This window comes from Haplochromis burtoni, unplaced genomic scaffold (assembly GCF_018398535.1).
Source record: "Haplochromis burtoni strain Fernald_Lab_line unplaced genomic scaffold, NCSU_Asbu1 Contig_19, whole genome shotgun sequence".
Taxonomy (NCBI): Eukaryota; Metazoa; Chordata; class Actinopteri; order Cichliformes; family Cichlidae; genus Haplochromis; species Haplochromis burtoni.
The window spans coordinates 298,759-315,947 of record NW_024582380.1 but is presented as its reverse complement, the minus strand read 5'-3'; the positions used below and the strand labels follow the sequence as shown (position 1 = coordinate 315,947).

The 17,189-nt window shown below is 43.4% G+C and overlaps 2 protein-coding genes across 3 annotated transcripts in view; one reads left to right on the top strand and one right to left on the bottom strand.

Moving 5' to 3' along the window:
* psd2 (pleckstrin and Sec7 domain containing 2) overlaps positions 1–7,208 on the top strand; it is a 39,911-nt gene extending 32,703 nt beyond the window's left edge. Inside the window, exons 12-15 of one of the 2 annotated variants that reach the window (XM_005916615.3) lie at positions 346–503; positions 1,054–1,198; positions 1,438–1,581; positions 1,867–7,208. In XM_005916615.3, coding sequence (XP_005916677.1) covers positions 346–503; positions 1,054–1,198; positions 1,438–1,581; positions 1,867–2,097 — 678 coding nt within the window. In that variant the 3' untranslated portion in view covers positions 2,098–7,208. The remainder of the gene's footprint in view (positions 1–345; positions 504–1,053; positions 1,199–1,437; positions 1,582–1,866) is intronic. The other variant, XM_005916616.3, reaches the window with a different exon arrangement.
* Positions 7,209–10,665: 3,457 nt separating this feature from the next.
* On the bottom strand, positions 10,666–16,886 carry purab (purine-rich element binding protein Ab; the record flags this gene model as incomplete). The annotated part of the gene is given in 1 exon segment (XM_014331905.1): positions 10,666–16,886. A coding segment is annotated over 1 exon segment (633 nt), but the record flags the coding sequence as incomplete, so codon positions are not given.
* Positions 16,887–17,189: the final 303 nt, after the last annotated feature.

Below are 17,189 nucleotides of genomic sequence, written 5' to 3'. Positions count from 1 at the left end.
GTGTGTGTGTGTGTGTGTGTGTGTGTGTGTGTGTGTGTGTGTGTGTGTGTGTGTGTGTGTGTGTGTGTGTGTGTGCCAGAAAGGGAGGGTGATAGAAAAGGCAATTACAGAGGAAATGAGGCTGGTCTGTGTAAGTGTGTGTTTGTCTCCCCCTGCTGGCAGGGAGACTTTACTAACAGCCCATAAGGTTAAATGAATTAGCTTCTATTTCTTGTCATCGGGGTAATGTTTTTAATTTCAGGTGATAGTATGAAGGTGATGTTACTCTGGTGTCAACCTGAATGTAGTGATCTGGACACTATCGATACGTGCAACAGTTTCCTTTTATTCTTGTTACTTACCCAGGATGAGTACAAGCCAGATACCGACATTTCAGAGGTAGACCTGAAGAACGCAGTGCGAATCCACCACGCTTTAGCTACTCGTGCCACCGACTACAGCAAGAGAGCCTACGTACTGAAGCTCAAAACCTCAGACTGGAGAGTCTTTCTGCTGCAGGCACCGTAAGTTATCTGTCCTTAAACAGTAAAATTTTAGGTTTTGAAATTTTACAACTTTTTTTTTCAAGTTTTAATTTTGCATTATTTTTGATGAAACCATGTTACTTCGGTTTGAGAATGAATGTTTTAAGAGGATACGCAGGTGTAGAGGAGAAGGGTGTGTGGTGCATAATGATCTATGAATAATCTGTAAATAGCCCTGCTCTTAAGAAGAATTTCTGTGGTGGTTTAAGGTGCTAAAAAAGGAGTACCTACTAATAATCCGATAATGGAAGGCACTATCTCTCATTTGATATTCAGCATGCCTCAAAACACTGATTACACTATTATTGTGTCGAATGACTTCAGAACTGTTTCTGTGTTGGATTTGTCATTTAGATTTGAAACCTTAAAAGCTTTCAATTGAAAATGTAGGTGTGTAGTATAACTAGTTGGATGTTTGATATGATTTTAATTGCTCGGTTGCTGTCATCATTTTCCTGCTAAAATGAAACATACCACCATTAAAACTTGAATGAATTGGTTCTCTGTCTTTGTTTCTGTCTCTCTCCAGGAGTGAAGAGGAGATGATGTCTTGGATCTTCCGGATTAACCTGGTGGCGGCGCTGTTTTCTGCCCCAGCCTTCCCTGCTGCTATCGGCTCCATGAAGAAATTCTGTCGGCCCATCCTGCCGTCCTCATCCACCCGACTGAACCAGGTCCGCACTCAAGCACATGCACAGATGGTGGCACGCATTAGAAACACGAACTTCCTTCTCTTGCATCCCACAAGAAACATTATACACCAATGTCAGCATTCAGCATCCAGTACTAATTGCATATACCACACAGTTTATTTCAGCAGCATGCACAGTTTACATATGCTATTTGTATCTTCTTACATCTGATTGGCTGTTTTGGGGTCCTCTGGCATCTGTTTGCGCTGTGATTGGTGCAGGAGGACCAGCTGCTGAGTCACGAGAACAAGCTGAAGCAGATGAGCCTGGAGCTGGAAGAACACCGGAAAAATCTGCCCTCAGCTGACCCAAAAAGCAGAGAGTGGGAGGAGTACCGGCTCAAAGAGCACTACCTCGCATACGAGGTAAATTCTTTGTGTTGCTTTTTGTTAATTTCTCTGCTTTTAATTTTCTTTTTTTAACTGATAAACAGCTAATAGACCACGAATTATGACAGAGGAACATGTCTGCTGTATTATTTTTAGAGTCAAGGGTCACTTTATTTACCCTTGGTATTAAAAGCTAGGGTAGACAACCTGTTTTTTGGCAAATTGTGTTATTGGTCTCTTCTGTTTGACTCTTGATTAATTGTCCTTTGGTCTTTTTGTCTTCAAAAACACATCTCTCCCTCCACGCCCCTCTCTGAGCAGAAGACTCGGTATGAGACATACATCAGCCTCCTGCAGGCTAAAATACGCACAGAGACGGATGACCTTGAGAAGATTGAGGCCAGCGTGATGGGCGGCCTGATCATGGAGGGCGGTCTGGCCGGCCGAGAGTGCCACCTCCGCAAGACGCAGTCCTCGCCGTCCATCAGTCAGGCGCACGGTGGCCTGAACGGGAGGGCAACTGGATGCGACATCCCAGGAAAGAGGAGCTGAGGAAAGAAGACCAAATGCCACAGCCCTCAAAGCAGCATCTCTTCAAGCCAAACTAGTTAAATCCTACAAGTCCTTCTCGGATTTGCTGTTAGCATTTTATTTATTGTGCTCCATTCTTTAGTAAGCCATCACTATCCTTCCCAGAATTTATCAACCGTGATGATAAGTTCCTGTAATGAGCAATAGATAAGAAGAGCGTACGCTTGATACCCCACCACAAGCGACCCTGCCAAACCTCAGTTCTTTTAACTTTTGTTATTGCACATTACAGCGATCATAACTGTGATCACTATTTATAGCAGCATCGTCAGTATTAATTTTTGAACTCAGAGTGAAGAGTTGTCTTTAGTTGAAATGTGTTTTTTAGTTGTGAGCTGCAGTAGTTTATAACCTGTCGATATAAGACTGCACAGACACAGACTGGTTTCCTTTGCCTTGCTCCGCAGCCTGGGAGTCAAGCAGTGATTGAGATGGACATAGTACAGATGGTACTACTGTAGCATTTTGGCTTTACTTCAACTCGCGTTTACACACTCGGCCACTCACAAGACTGTGTGCTTTATGGACCTACAATATTGTTGGAGAATGGTGTCTGAAGATGCAACATATCTGTCCCGGAGATATAGGAACTCGGAGAAGAACTCAGGAGGATCAGATTCCTGTATAGCATATTTATTTATTTATTTAACCTTTATTCACCCCAGCAAGGGTTCCCCTCTCAACATTCACACATTTACATGCATTCACATGAGAGCAGGAGCTGCCAAGAGGAACCATAGTTTAAACTGTTCACTGAGCTGCTCCACCGGAGGAACTGGAGGTTGAGTGCCTTACTCAAGGGCACCTCGGCACTAGCTGTTGAGGGATTTAAAGAATACTGTTACTTGTCAGAGATCAAACATGTGTTCCTGTGATTTTTGAGCTGCCGCTTCCCCCCTCTAATACTAACCTGTGTTTAACTGTATGTTTCTGGAGAGGGCAAAAGCACTGTGCCATGTTATCCACTTACTGCTCTTTCTGTACCATAACTGAGTAAACTGAGCTGCCAGAACTCATATGTAACAATATATGGTTGGGCGTGAGGTTTCTGAAGACTGAAGGGCTGAACAGGAAAGTGTGGGTGGGCTGGTGTGTGCACATGCATGTGTGTGTACGCGTGTGCATTGGCGTGCTTTTGAAAGTGGCTCCAGTTAAGAATTTGAACTTGTAGGCGACAGGAAGAAGTAAATATAGCAGGGTCATGTTATTTGTATAAAGATTTTGTTGAGCACATTGAGAGAAAACAAGCCGACGGCCTTATGCTGAATAGCACTGCCGGCACAGTCAGGCCTGGATCTCTCAAAAGCATCTTCAGGACAAAGCCAGCCACGTGATAAAACGTGTTTTTAAGTCTGACTGATCTCTGCTCTGATTTATAACATGCTACATGGACCTATCGCAGCGTCGTTTGCCCTGTTATAATTTTTGGAATTTGACTTTCTGTTGCCAAGCTTCTTATTAGATGAAGATGTTTTTGGGAAAGCAGGCCCTGACCGATTTCAGATGGAGGCTGGCTGACAGCAGAGCATAGCAGCAGGACTGCTCTAGCGTAGTGGGCTAAAGTCAGGTAGGCTGACAGCATGCTGGATAGGAGAGGGGAACGGCGGCAAAACAACTCCACCAGCAAAGTAGCCATCAAAACACCCTCCACATGGGTGAGAAGGAGCTGATGGAGGAGAGACTTGTTTTCTTAGAAGAGACTGGTTTGGTTTACTTAGTACGACCGTCTCTGCCAGCCAAGAACAGGCAAAATGGACATCCAGCACACATTACTCCAAATTGAGGAAAACAACATAATGAGGCCGATTCTTCTGGAAGGAGGACTTGTGTAAGGTTGTGGGAAAAGGACATATGGTGGTATCTCTCTCTGTGAGCACCTCAATTGATCCTATATCCCCCAAACACACACACACATACACACGTTCTCTTTCTGTGTGATTTGTTATGTAATGACACAACTGTAGATCAGTGAGTTCAGCGCCCCCCTCACACAAACACAGTGTGACTCAGAAGCATGTAGACATAACCAGGGTTGCAGATATTGATGGGAGGAACAATTATATCTTTGGCTCCGGACACATTGCTTCTGTTGCTACGTACATTGTATTAACAGTGACTGATGGGATCTGAGATCCTTTTGGGACTTTGCTGGAAATCTGGAATCACAGCTGGAATCCTGGAACCTGATTCTTGTACAGACCAAAACGCTGAAACAGGAGCGGAGCTTTCAGAGAGGAAGTACTTTTTCTAAAGCTGTATTGTTAGGATAAATACCTGCTTTCTTACACGGAGACTTCCCCTTATAGTCACTTTGGCTGTTGTGCTAACCATTGTTTCCCAATGTTCTAGGTTAGGCCTGTGCTGTAATATAGGGTTGTGGAAAAAAAATAGTTGATTGTTATGTTTTATTTAAGTAAAAAAAAAAAAAAAGACAACTTCGGCACTTTGATGTCAGGATTGGATTTTTCTTTTTGTTTGTTTTGTTTGTATATCTGAACTTTTCTGACAGGATGCTCATACTATGTAAAGGACATATTTACTGAATATTTAGTCTGTGCTTCATAAAGTAAGCTTTTATACAGATTGATTGTGGTTGTAATTTATAAGACTGTCAAGACTAAAACAATGAAAAGCTAAAAAAAAAAAAATCCGTGCCAGTTTTTTAATTTGTGTTTTAATTTTTAATTTGTGTTTGTGTTTTTTAATTTCTTTGACATTCTGCAGACATGACTATTACTGTGTAATGCTTTTAAACGTCTCCTGTTTACAACTACGCCCACTTTCCTCCACAGGTCGGTGCACTTGTTTGAAAGTTGCTGCTAAAATGTGTTGCCTTGCAGTTAAACTGTCAGTTGTTAAGTTGCACATTTACCCATTGTGGAGCACGTTTATCGTAAACCCTCATTGGCCACTTTATTAGGTTCGACCCTCCCTTTTATTTTCCTTCAAAACACAAAGGTGCTGGAGACACTCCTCAAAGATTTTGGCACCTAATAAAGTTGCTTCAGATTTTTTAGCTATTTATCCATGACGTGAATCTCCTACATCCCACATCTCAGTACAGTAAACTCATTGTCATGTTCAAGAAACCTCTTTGAGATGATTTAAGCTTTGTGACATGAAGCTTTATCAGAGTGTGATCATAAAGGGAAGGACATGGGCACTAGCAATACTCAAGTAGGCTGTGGTGTTTAAAGCATGCTCAGTTGGTACTAAAGAGTATGATGATGAAATATTTGCAACACCAAGGGAGAATCGGTCCATCCTTTAATGTTGGTTGTGCCAAATTCTAATCCTACCATCCAAATATTCAAGGAGAAATCAACACTCCTCAGGGCAGGCAAACCTTTTCCAATCTGTAGTCCTGAGTTTTCTTTGCATTGTAACTTCAGTTTCAAGGCTTGATGTGTTCAGAGATCTTCTTCTGAACACTTGGTTGTAATGAGTGGTCATTTGAGTTACTATTGCCTCCCTGTCAGCTTGATGCAGTCTGCCCATTCTCTTTCTGACCTCTGGCATCAACAATCATTTTCACCCAGAGAACCGAACTACCGCTCACTCTATACACTATAGATGGATTTGGAGCAGATCAGCAGTTTTTCTAAAATACTAGGACCAACCTGTTTGGTACCAACAACTATGCCATGTTCTAAAGCTCTGTTTGAATTTCAGCAGGCTATCATAATCATGCCTGCATCCCTAATTGCATTATGTTGCTGCCATGTACTCAAGAGGTTGAACATGTGTACCTAATGAAGTGGCCAGTGAATGTATATGTTTATGTTACATACACATATTCAAAAACGAAGTTTCTGTAAAAGTTTAGCTATAGGTTGCTTAATGACAGAGACCGCAAACACACCTAGCATGTGTCTGTGGTCATGGCCATGTGTTTGTGGAACAAACAACCTACTTCGTGTGTGACGTGTTTAGTACACAACCATAAAGCCTCACAGCTGAGACTTTAGGTAAGAGCTAAGCGTGACTTTTTTTTTAAAGTTTAGTTGAAAGAACATGATAAATATTTAATTACACATTTAGCGCAGCATAACTATGTCACTATAATAATTTAATATGCTTAGTTTAAGACTATAAGGAACGAATATCCTGTAGCTGCCCACATATTAGTCACAATAACGTTATGGGTTTTTTTTTAAATGTCCACTCGACTATTTCCCCTTAGTTGTCATTTGCCCCATGTATATAAAGGTGATTCAGTAACAGGGTTAATTTGATACCTAACGATATAAAGAATTAGCCGATGTGAAAAAATAAACAGGTATGGTAGACCGTGTGCTGTGCCACGCGCTGCCTGTTACAGAGAGTGTTGCATTATCAATTGCAGCTGTAATGTTGCTGAATTTCCGGGTAGCTGTGTCTGCTTAAGGCTGGGATTATACCCGCACGCAGGCACGAACATTTAGACTCTGTGGGTGAGTAGTCCTGCACGTTTTACTGTTGCCAAGTCCGCTTGAAGGACGCATGCGTAGCGGGTGCATCGTTGCGTGCCATCTGCCTGGCTAGCGGTCACACGGACGTCCGCGATGGGGAAACTGTAACACTGTCCTACAGTAAGTGTTTCAAACCGAAATGTGTCCGCGGAACCATTTTTGTCATACAAGCGTTTGGAAATGCACATGGTTGTGAGTATTGAGACCTCCAGATCATTAAAGTTTTTTTTAAAAAACAAACAAGAAGTTGTGACATAAAAAAGACAACAAATTTGGCGCCATTGAAAGTCACGCTAAAGCATAAAAAAGACCTGCTAGAATTTATGAATAAAAGAACTGCAAATATGGGCTTTATTATATAGCTTTAAAGTAACAATGTTTTAAGGGTGATAAACACAGAGGTAAGGAGCAAGTGAGGAGTCAGTCAATTTACCTGTCAATCCCAGTGATTTGGCCAGTCAGGGGTGGGCTTAGACATTTTGAACCTATCACAGCCAAAGAATCACAGGAGTCACTAACACAGCTAGCAATGTTTGATTTTACTGCCCCACAAAAATAAAAGCATGATCATTTCCTTAATACCACCTGTGCTTAAAAAAGAAATTAAGGAAGTAAAAGTAAAAAAAGAAATGTTTTTATTGTTTTATCTATTCTGCACAGGACTCCCACAGCATCAGCAGCAGGTGCTGGTCTCATAATCAGTGCAGCGTAACCAGAGATCTTTTTTTCCCCTCTGCATTCTTGTTCAGTGACATATACTGGAGCCTACATCACACACACTGCAACTCAACCCTGCAAACCCTGAGGGACGTCTTAATGCTAGTAGAAGCTAGCTATTGTCGGCAGCTATGTTTGGTGTAACTCCTCTGACTTTCAAATCTGAAAGTACCACGAGTTCCCTTTAAATGCTATAATTTGAGAGTGTACTTATGTTTAATTGACTTTTTTTTTGCAGCTATAATCGTGAGTACAGTGTGCATCTTCTCAGCTTTTAAAATAACCCTAGCCAGCTCATAATGGGGTCAAATGCTAAAATCAGTCAATAAATTCATACTTGAATTTGGCATCTGTTTCCCCTTACACTCTAACTGTATTCGTTTGGTATAGCACAGACGTATGTGCAAATATATTCTGAGAACTTTCATATATAATCATCATAAGCATATGTATCACTACTTTGCTATTACATTATCAACTGTAGAATCAAATCTAACCTCTTATGTGTCACTTTCTCTTTTTACAGCAGTCTCTCAAAAACATGACTCCTTTATAAGTAGTGAAAACAACAAACATTTGATTAAGGGTATGAATACCACATTAGCCATGAAGCTTCACATTTTCAATCCTTCCACCTTTGTAACAAAGACAGGACTTCTTTTTATTGCCCTAAGAAGTCGGGATTTTTTTATTGATCCTGCAGAAATGAGGCAGACCAAAAGTCTCTTTCAAGCTCTTTTAAGGTTCTTTTTTTTTGCTTTCAAATTCTGTTGCTCTCCTTCTTTGCCCTCTTTGCATCATCCAAGAAGGGGGATTGGAGAAGGATTTTCTTTTTGCCAGGTAAAGTTTCCACGGTTGGTGTGGTTGTTCCACTATTTCGGTTGCCAGGGAAAATAAAAGCGCTGCCTTTCTCCTGTTTTGCAGTCTACATTTTCCCAGGAGATTTTGAACCTGCTTTCCATCAGAACTGCACCATGAGAACAAGGCTTACTGGTGTCCGGTCTGAATGCTGATAGCATCGTTGCATTTTGCAGCAGCAGTTTGAGCATAAACGTAAAGTAACTTTAAACTCCCTTTAGGTATACGGCATAGTTGAGTAATCCACATGAGGTGCCATTAGTGATAATGACACCCTGGATGATAACATGGTAGTTAATACAGTGCTCCGTGTTCTGTGTAAAACTTGACTTTTTGGGTCATGATAGTCAAGTGACCTGTCACATGGATTAAGAATGCCCTGAGCAGTGAGTCTTATGGCTTTAGTAGTCCCATGCACTCTTTGGCCACCTGTCTCTGGAATAAGTAAAGGCAAAATGTAAAAAACCCCAAACAAATCAAATCCGCCCACTGTCGTTACCCTCCTATGTGCCAGTCAGTCCTGAAGACGCCTGTGTGTGGTGGCTCTTGATGTTTTGACGCCTGCTTTCTTTCAAGTTCTTGATTTGACTTTTCAATTCAATTAAATTCAATTCAATTTTATTTATATAGCGCCAAATCACAACAAAAGTCGCCTCAAGGCGCTTCATAGATACAGAGAAAAACCCAACAATCATATGACCCCCTATGAGCAAGCACTTTGGCGACAGTGGGAAGGAAAAACTCCCTTTTAACAGGAAGAAACCTCCGCAGAACCAGGCTCAGGGAGGGGCGGGGCCATCTGCTGCGACCGGTTGGGGTGAGAGAAGGAAGACAGGATAAAGACATGCTGTGGAAGAGAGACAGAGGTTAATAACAGATATGATTCAATGCAGAGAGGTCTATTAAACATAGTGAGTGAGAAAGGTGACTGGAAAGGAAAAACTCAATGCATCATGGGAATCCCCGGCAGCCTACGTCTATTGCAGCATAACTAAGGGAGGATTCAGGGTCACCTGGTCCAGCCCTAACTATATGCTTTAGCAAAAAGGAAAGTTTTAAGCCTAATCTTAAAAGTAGAGATAGTGTCTGTCTCCCGAATCCAAACTGGAAGCTGGTTCCACAGAAGAGGGGCCTGAAAACTGAAGGCTCTCCCTCCCATTCTACTTTTAAATACTCTAGGAACAACAAGTAGGCCTGCAGAGCGAGAGCGAAGTGCTCTAATAGGGTGATATGGTACTACAAGGTCATTAAGATAAGATGGGGCCTGATTATTTAAGACCTTGTATGTGAGGAGCAGGATTTTGAATTCAATTCTGGATTTAACAGGAAGCCAATGAAGGGAAGCCAAAACAGGAGAAATATGCTCTCTCTTTCTAGTCCCTGTCAGGACTCTTGCTGCAGCATTTTGGATTAGCTGAAGGCTTTTCAGCGAGTTTTTTGGACATCCTGATAATAATGAATTACAGTAGTCCAGCCTGGAAGTAATAAATGCATGAACTAGTTTTTCAGCGTCACTCTGAGACAGGATATTTCTAATTTTAGAGATGTTGCGCAAATGGAAGAAAGCAGTCTTACATATTTGTTGACTTTTCTTGACAGTCTCCCCAAAGCTGCAGTGATTCCTGTTGAATGTGCACCTTTTTGCTATCATACTTTCCCTTTCCCATCTACTTTCCATGAATAAGTTTCGATTCAGCACTCTGTGAACAACGAGTCTTCTGTGGCTAACTGTCCTTACAGACGGTGTCGACGATCATCTTCTGGACAACTGTCAAGTCAGCAGTCTTCCCCACGGTTATAAAAGATCACTGACAGGTAAAGTGTCTGTGTAGATTCTCCACCAATCAATTCACCTCACATCCAAGAGGCTTTTAGAACTGAAGAAGCCTCTTGGATGAGAGGTGAAACATCTTCAAGAAATTTAAAGAAGTCCAGTTACTATCTTTCCGAGCTCCATAGGCAGGTAAAGTGAATAACATCAATCATCTTGTTGCAGTGCAATGTTCTGCTGGTAGAGCTTTGCATTCGAGCAGATGCAACTCTGACACGTGGCGGCTGCAGAAACGTTATGGTTGCGTATGACAACATGTGCCCCAGCACGCTCCAAATACAGCCCAAGAAAGCCTGGAAAACACAACAGGGTGCTGACTTTTTCTGATCCCAATCTGATCACACAGTGGCAGGATGTGCATAAATGAGCCTGACTGATAGAGGCACCACCCTGCCGGGACACCGTGAGAGGTCCAGCTTCCTGTCCGAATAGGTGAGAGCTTCTTTGGGTAGAATGAACAAGGGTAACTTAATATCGCAGCTGATCAGTGTATATTGTCTTTCTCGTTGTGCATAGAAACTTGGCAGATTTCCTTAAAAAAAAAGAAACTAATAACTTTGGTAATAGTATATTGAATTCAGTCAGCAATTCCTGCTGGTTGGGGTTCATCGAGCCCGGGTCTGTTAAAAAACTGACCATTGTGAAGTTAAAGACAGCTATGCAGAGACCAGGACATGTGGAATGACATTTTATTGCGCCATTAGTCATTTTTCAGACAACAAAGCTCCCTCAACATTAAAACAAACAGCAATGTACAAAACAGCACACCTTTGTTTTATTTTTTTGCCATCAACGGAAATTTAATAAGGTAGTGAGAGTACATAACAGAAAGTAATGGAGTGTAAGGACGCGAATTATGATGATGATGTCGAGATGTATAGGATGAGCTCGATGTCAAAGCCAAAGTAAGCACCATCGTCATATAGTCAGGAAAAGGCCATATTTCAGTAAGAAATATCCTAGAATGGGTGAGGAGAGGTTAAACATGATACAAGAGGGTCGTTATCACAGTTTTCAGACATTTTATCAACTAAAAAAACAAAACAAAATAAAACAAACAAAAAAAACCAAAAACAATATCGGTGTAGCACTACTTTATCATGCAATTTACTTTAGTAAACCTTCTGACACAGACAAAATATACTTCAATAAGTAGAACTCAATACATCTCTGTCCAGCAATAGTCACAAAGCCTGTAATTTATACTCTTTAAATGTGAGATCCCTATCAAAAATAATATGCAGATTTTTATTTTTCTTAATATATCTAAAGTGCAAGTATTTATCCATTTTTATTCAATGCTTTCTGTAAGTATAAAATACAAAGGAAAAAAACAGCAATGTTTTTCCTGTTTACATGTTATATTTTTCTGAAAGGAGGAGCATCATATATAACAAACCATATATATATATGTATATATATATACACACACACACACACGCCACAGATAAAATATTTTCGAAAGATACAACATATTATCTCTTATGGGGATGGTAAAGGGATTGAGACCAAACGGTGACAATGGGATATGTTCATTGTGCATTGACCCCACCCCCTTAAAAATCCAGGATCCATTTAACCCAACATCTCCAGAACAGCTTCAAGGACGTCTTCAAGAACTATACACAACAGTAGCTTTTACAGTTTGCGAACACGATGGACCCTACTGCTCGGTGCGTGTGCAAACAGAAGACATGCTGAATGAGCTCCTCTGTCTGTGGTTTTCTAATGAGTCATATAGTGCTTGGCTTTGACCAGAGGCTGCGATTGGTTGTGTGATTAACCAGAAAGTCCGAATGGCCAATGAAAGACTACAACACTGGAAACCAGAAACAGAGCACATTTGGTTGTTTTGAACACCTTAACAGAAGTTCAGTCAGTTCTTTACTTTTTTTGTTTTTTTAGTTAGTACTCGTATAGTCTGGTGGAGGCGCGAGCCGGCAGCCGCGTTTCATTTCTGGAAGTTTTCTGTTAAGCCGTCATATAGACGGTTTGTTTCCCACCTACAGCGGAGCCATCCTAGCAATCTGACACTGAGGTGCGTGCAGCAAGTAGATATCGCTGCATCTACAACTTAACCTCTCCTCAGTCTGACCAGGAATGGTCTGGTTACCTGTAGTCTGATCAACGAAAGAAAACGGCACACTTAAGTCAAATCTGACAAATGAATACTGCGGGCGAAAGTTCGGTTAACATCATGGTTAGAGATCACTATGATGGCTGCTGCTGTGGAGAAAATAATTGAAACGGCGCTAACAAGCACAGAGCAGCATCGCTCATGCACATCCAACCCGTCCGGAGCCACCCGAAGACGGCACACCATCACGTCCGCTGACACAGAAAACGAGACGAACGGCATCCGCCTACCATGCTGCATTTAAGTCCTAGAGATGGATGACTGTGTAGATGTGGGCACAACGTGGTTGCGAGGTGACTCCAGGTAAAGGTCTCACAAAATCAGGTTTGATCGCACCGGAAGTACGCTTCAGACAAAGACCCGAAAAAGCCACGTTCAACGCTAAAAACACAACTGACCCAGTAGCACCTGGAGAAAACAAAAGAACACATGTTTAAATCTTTTTTGAAAACAAAAAAAGAAGCGAACAATGTGTGCGTTTCACAGAGTGAGGCATTCACAAAGTGAACTCTATGAGCATGTTCAGGCTCTCCTCATATTTGGCCATTAGAGAAAAAGAGAAAGGAAGCGTCGTATTTCCAGTCTTAGCATGTAGCAGACATGATTAAAGTCAGTCAGGCTAAAGCTAGAACACTTTGGGGAATAAGTGCTGTATCACCGCAGTGACTTCAGACTCACGGTGACCTCAAGATGAACTCAGGTTGACCTCAGATGTGCTTTTCTGGGCACATAGTCATAGGTGGTTTGTACGTGCATTCAATGAAAATAAATGTTTTTTGTATTGAGGGCAGTGTGAGGAAATATAATCATCTCTGTAAGAAGTGGAAGAGATTTCCAGAGAGAAAGGTCCTAACTCGATCTGTCTGCAGCCGGGTTGGAAGGTTGTGGCAGGCTGCTGCTGCTGCTGGTAAGCCCTTACAGTGCAGTGCCAGGCTTCATCGGGCCTTTCACTGTCACTGAGACAAACGTGGGCCAGAAACAGTCCTGTGGTGAACAGATGGGATTTTCTGGAACCTTTTTTTCTTCTCCTGCCATCACAAACGCAGCCAATCAGACACAAATCAGCTTTTAAAACTAAGGATTGAACTTGTGACACCTTAGGAGCCCAAGTGTGCTCCGGGGACTTCTGCTTTCGGCCCGGCCTCAGCTCTCCTACATACACGGTAGGCCTCGCTTTTAGCCGCTTTTATCCAGCTGAGGCCTCTAAAGTGTTCCCTTCCCGTCAGCTAGGTGGCATGCCACACCGACAGGCTCAGTCGTATTTAACACACTGAGAGTTCAGCAGGACCTCAGTGCAGGGCTGAGTCAGCTGAGTCAAAATGAAGGGATGGACTACACGTCCTAAGTGATGAATAGTGCACAAGCAACAAGCCTTTTTTTAACGCCTGGGAAAGGGAGCGAGACTGCGACAAGAGTCTTCCCACATCAGAGGGGATTGTGATCCTCGCCATGAAAACAACAACAAACTCCTCTGTCCTTTGGCTTCTGCCGTGGCTGATCGCTATCACCCGGCTCGATTGAAACCCCAGAAAAGCCTAAGTCAAACTGCGGTTCACCTGTACTGCAGTCCCAGGTGAGCGAGGGCTCGCACTCAGGCTCCAAGCACACAGTTCTCTTTCTCCTAATGACAGGAGGCCTTGTGCAGTTCTAGACACAATTCAAAACACTTCAGAGGCCTCCCAAACACTCAGATATCAACAAGAGGCCTTAACAGGGGGAGAGTATGTGTGTGTCTGTGCGTGCGTGTATGTGTGTGTATGCCAGCCACCCCTGGACCCAAGTCCCAAGATACTATTCAAGCTTAGTGTAGAAGGGCCAACATGGAGACAGTCAGAGGTTGTTGACGGTCTGTGTTGTGTGTTTGGAGGAGAACTTTTTTTTCGTTTTCCTAAGGGAGGACGTAAAATACCCGAGCTAGTCTACGCGCACTGAGAGACAGACAAGGCAGCCTACTGGTTTACAGAAAGTGACAGGAAGAAAAACAATTTAAAAAAAAACTCACAACGAGTCTGACTTTTTTCACCTCGAGAAGTAAAAGTCTTCACATTTTGGAAATATAATGCGATGCATCCACTTCATCATCATGCTTTCAAATATCTACTGATCACATAGCCTATACATTTTTTTCGTCTATACACGTGATACAATGCCACGATTGGCACGTACACAATATTGCACACTAATATAAAATGTCCTACACTAGTCAGTGGCTTCGTCTCTGGCTGGGAGGGGAAACCTGACACGTTTTGGACGACATACTGTGGAGGAAAGGGGAAAAAAAGAAGCATCAGAATAACAATGCAAAAGTGACATATTCTGAGCGGCGAGGCCCCCAAGGAGCGATCAAGGGGCTGTAGCACCATAAAGAGATAGACACTGCCTCGGCCCTGCACTGATAGGCCTCTACATCCGCTGGACCGCATTCGTACTGACTGCATGGGACCGGCCGGCTGGCCTGCCTGGCTGGCTGACTGCCTGGCTCTTTAACAGCATCCATCTCAGCTCTGACAAATAAGCCTCATCCAGCCGCTCCTGGGTTTTCGTTTTTTTATTTTTATTGTATTTATATATTTTTGTTGTTGTTGCTGTTTTTTTCATTTTTTGTTTTTCTTTTTAACATCATGGTGCATATGGTGAGCAAAGCCACCAATAACATTTCCAGCTTACTTTCCACGCTCGCGCACACTCAGTGAGATCTCGGGAGGCACCGATCAGTCCGTTGAGCCAGGGGTGCGGCTAGGGATTCTGGGCTCCATGTTGCGCCATAGCACAACATGCATAGCCCCCAAAGTGCCAACAACACCCAAGAACACAACTGGACCCACCCCCTGCCCCCAGCTCCCAGCAGCCTTTCAGCTTTACTTTTGGTGTTGCCACGCATGCTCCATGCACTGCAGGGGTGTGAATCCCACAGCCCTGGTGAGTATATATTTCTGCCTACATAACAGCACTCGTAAATGAAAACATACAGCGGTCGAGGTCACAGACCATCCACGTGAGAACACGTAAACGAGTGGAGTGTATAAGGCACGGGTCGTAATGACGTCAGAGAGGATGCGTTGCCTCGCCGCGCGCTGCGCTGACGCGTCTTTTTTTGTCTGTTTGTTTCTGCGCCTTGCGCTCCCACATATGGACCTTTTTTAATATCCTTTTGCATCCCCCACCACCTTGAGGAAAAGAAAAAACAAAAAACAACAACGTAAAGAAAAAAATCCCACAGAAAACGTGGGCATCTTAATAAGGAATTTTTTTTACAGCTGATTCACAAAATCATAATTAGTACATCTAAGTTAGCACTTTTTTCATTTAAGTTTATGTGGACATGGTGCAAGAGGGTTGATATTCAATAGAGTAGCTCAGAGATAGGTTTAACCCATTTGTTTGAGGCGCACATAGGCTATTTAGGTTTGTGTCTCAACCTTTTCCATAATGGCATGAGAGAAATGCTTCCATTAGCCGACTACGTTTAGGCCAAATTAGAGACTACAGCCTACTTTGCCAACTTCTTTTCAAAACATGTGCCTACACGCATGCTGACAGGTGTTTACAAGGCCTGCAGTGCTGCCTTCTGCAACTCATTGAGCATTGCCATATTTATTCTGCGTACCTTTATAATAAACTATACATCTGGATTCGGATTTTGGTTTCATAAAGTCCATAATATATCCTCTTTGTGCTGATGTCAAATATTCCTTCTCCATGAAGACTTTATACTCTAAACCTCTGGTTTTATTTTGATTAAATCTTAAGTCTATTACCAGTTTTTAAAACACTTAAACATTTTTTTTGTGAAATAGCTTTGATGTGTGCAAAATCTGTCATCGATAGAGATATAAACACTCTGTTCATTGTCACTTAAATCAAGTAGGAAACGGTTCATATCTTACAGTTCAGTCCTTGATAGCAGCGGCTTACTGTTACATGGGTGGTAAGTGGGGTGACATCCAGTAAAATGAGCGAGGAGACAGCAGAGGTGCTGCCATGTCTGTGGAGGTTGTGTGTGTGGGGTGATTCCCTTGTAGATTCTCTTTCTATTTTACAGTTAAAAGTCTGGGTTGTTTTTTTTCTCTTCAGAGTCCAACGTTGTCTCGGTTGTTTCATGTCAGCTCTCCTAAAATCCGCGTCAGTCATCGTCGCCGTCGTCTCCGCCGTGCGGGCCCTCAGGTAGCAGTTCCGAGGCCCTTTTCTCTCTACTCCTCTCCTGGATCTTCCTCATCTCCTCCGCGTATTTACAGAAGGTGTTACCGAATTTGGACCACACTTTGCAGGGAACCGTAATGGAGTTCCGGTACGTGGGCTTCACCTCACTCACCCGCATGAACACCCCGTACTTATTGGAGCCCACGTCAAAGAAGAAGCGCTTGTTGTCGACAGTGAGCGAGGTGCCCTCCGGGAGCTCCGCCGGCTCCTCGTCTACGCCGTAGTCGTCGATGAGTTTGGCTAAAGCGTCGCGGAACTCGATGAGACCCTGCGCCGGCAGAGCGATGGTCTGGCCTTGCGCGCTTCCCAATCCGGGCCCCCGATTAACGGTCTGTCGGATCCTCAGGAACCGCCCCCTCTGGTTCTCTTTCAGATCCATGTAATATTTCCGATTCTCCCGCACCAGGAATTCGCTCTTGAGCGCCCGCCGGGGCTCATCCTGCACCATGTCCGGGTTGGTCGGGCCCAGCTGGGCGTAATGTTCGATAAAGTCCCCGAGATAGTCGCGGAACTCCACGGCGACAGACATGGAGAGAGTGAGGCGGCTCTTGTTTCCCCCAGCCCCGACCTCGGCTATCTTTAGGAAGCGGCCTTTAACATTCTGCTTCACGTCAAGGTAGAAGCGCTTGTTCTGGATGTCGACGCGCTTCGAGGCGAGCTCCTCGGTGTCGTGCTGCAGCCGGGACATGGCGCCCATTGCGCCCGGAGGCAGCGAGCCGGGGCCTGCGGTGGGCCCTCCGTGGTCACTGCCACTGTCTCTGTCCGCCATGATGCTGCCTCCCTGCTTTACCTTCCACCGTCTCCCTCTGCCTGCTGCAACCTCGACTGCCCGTCAAACCGCTCCGCCGCTCTATCGCGA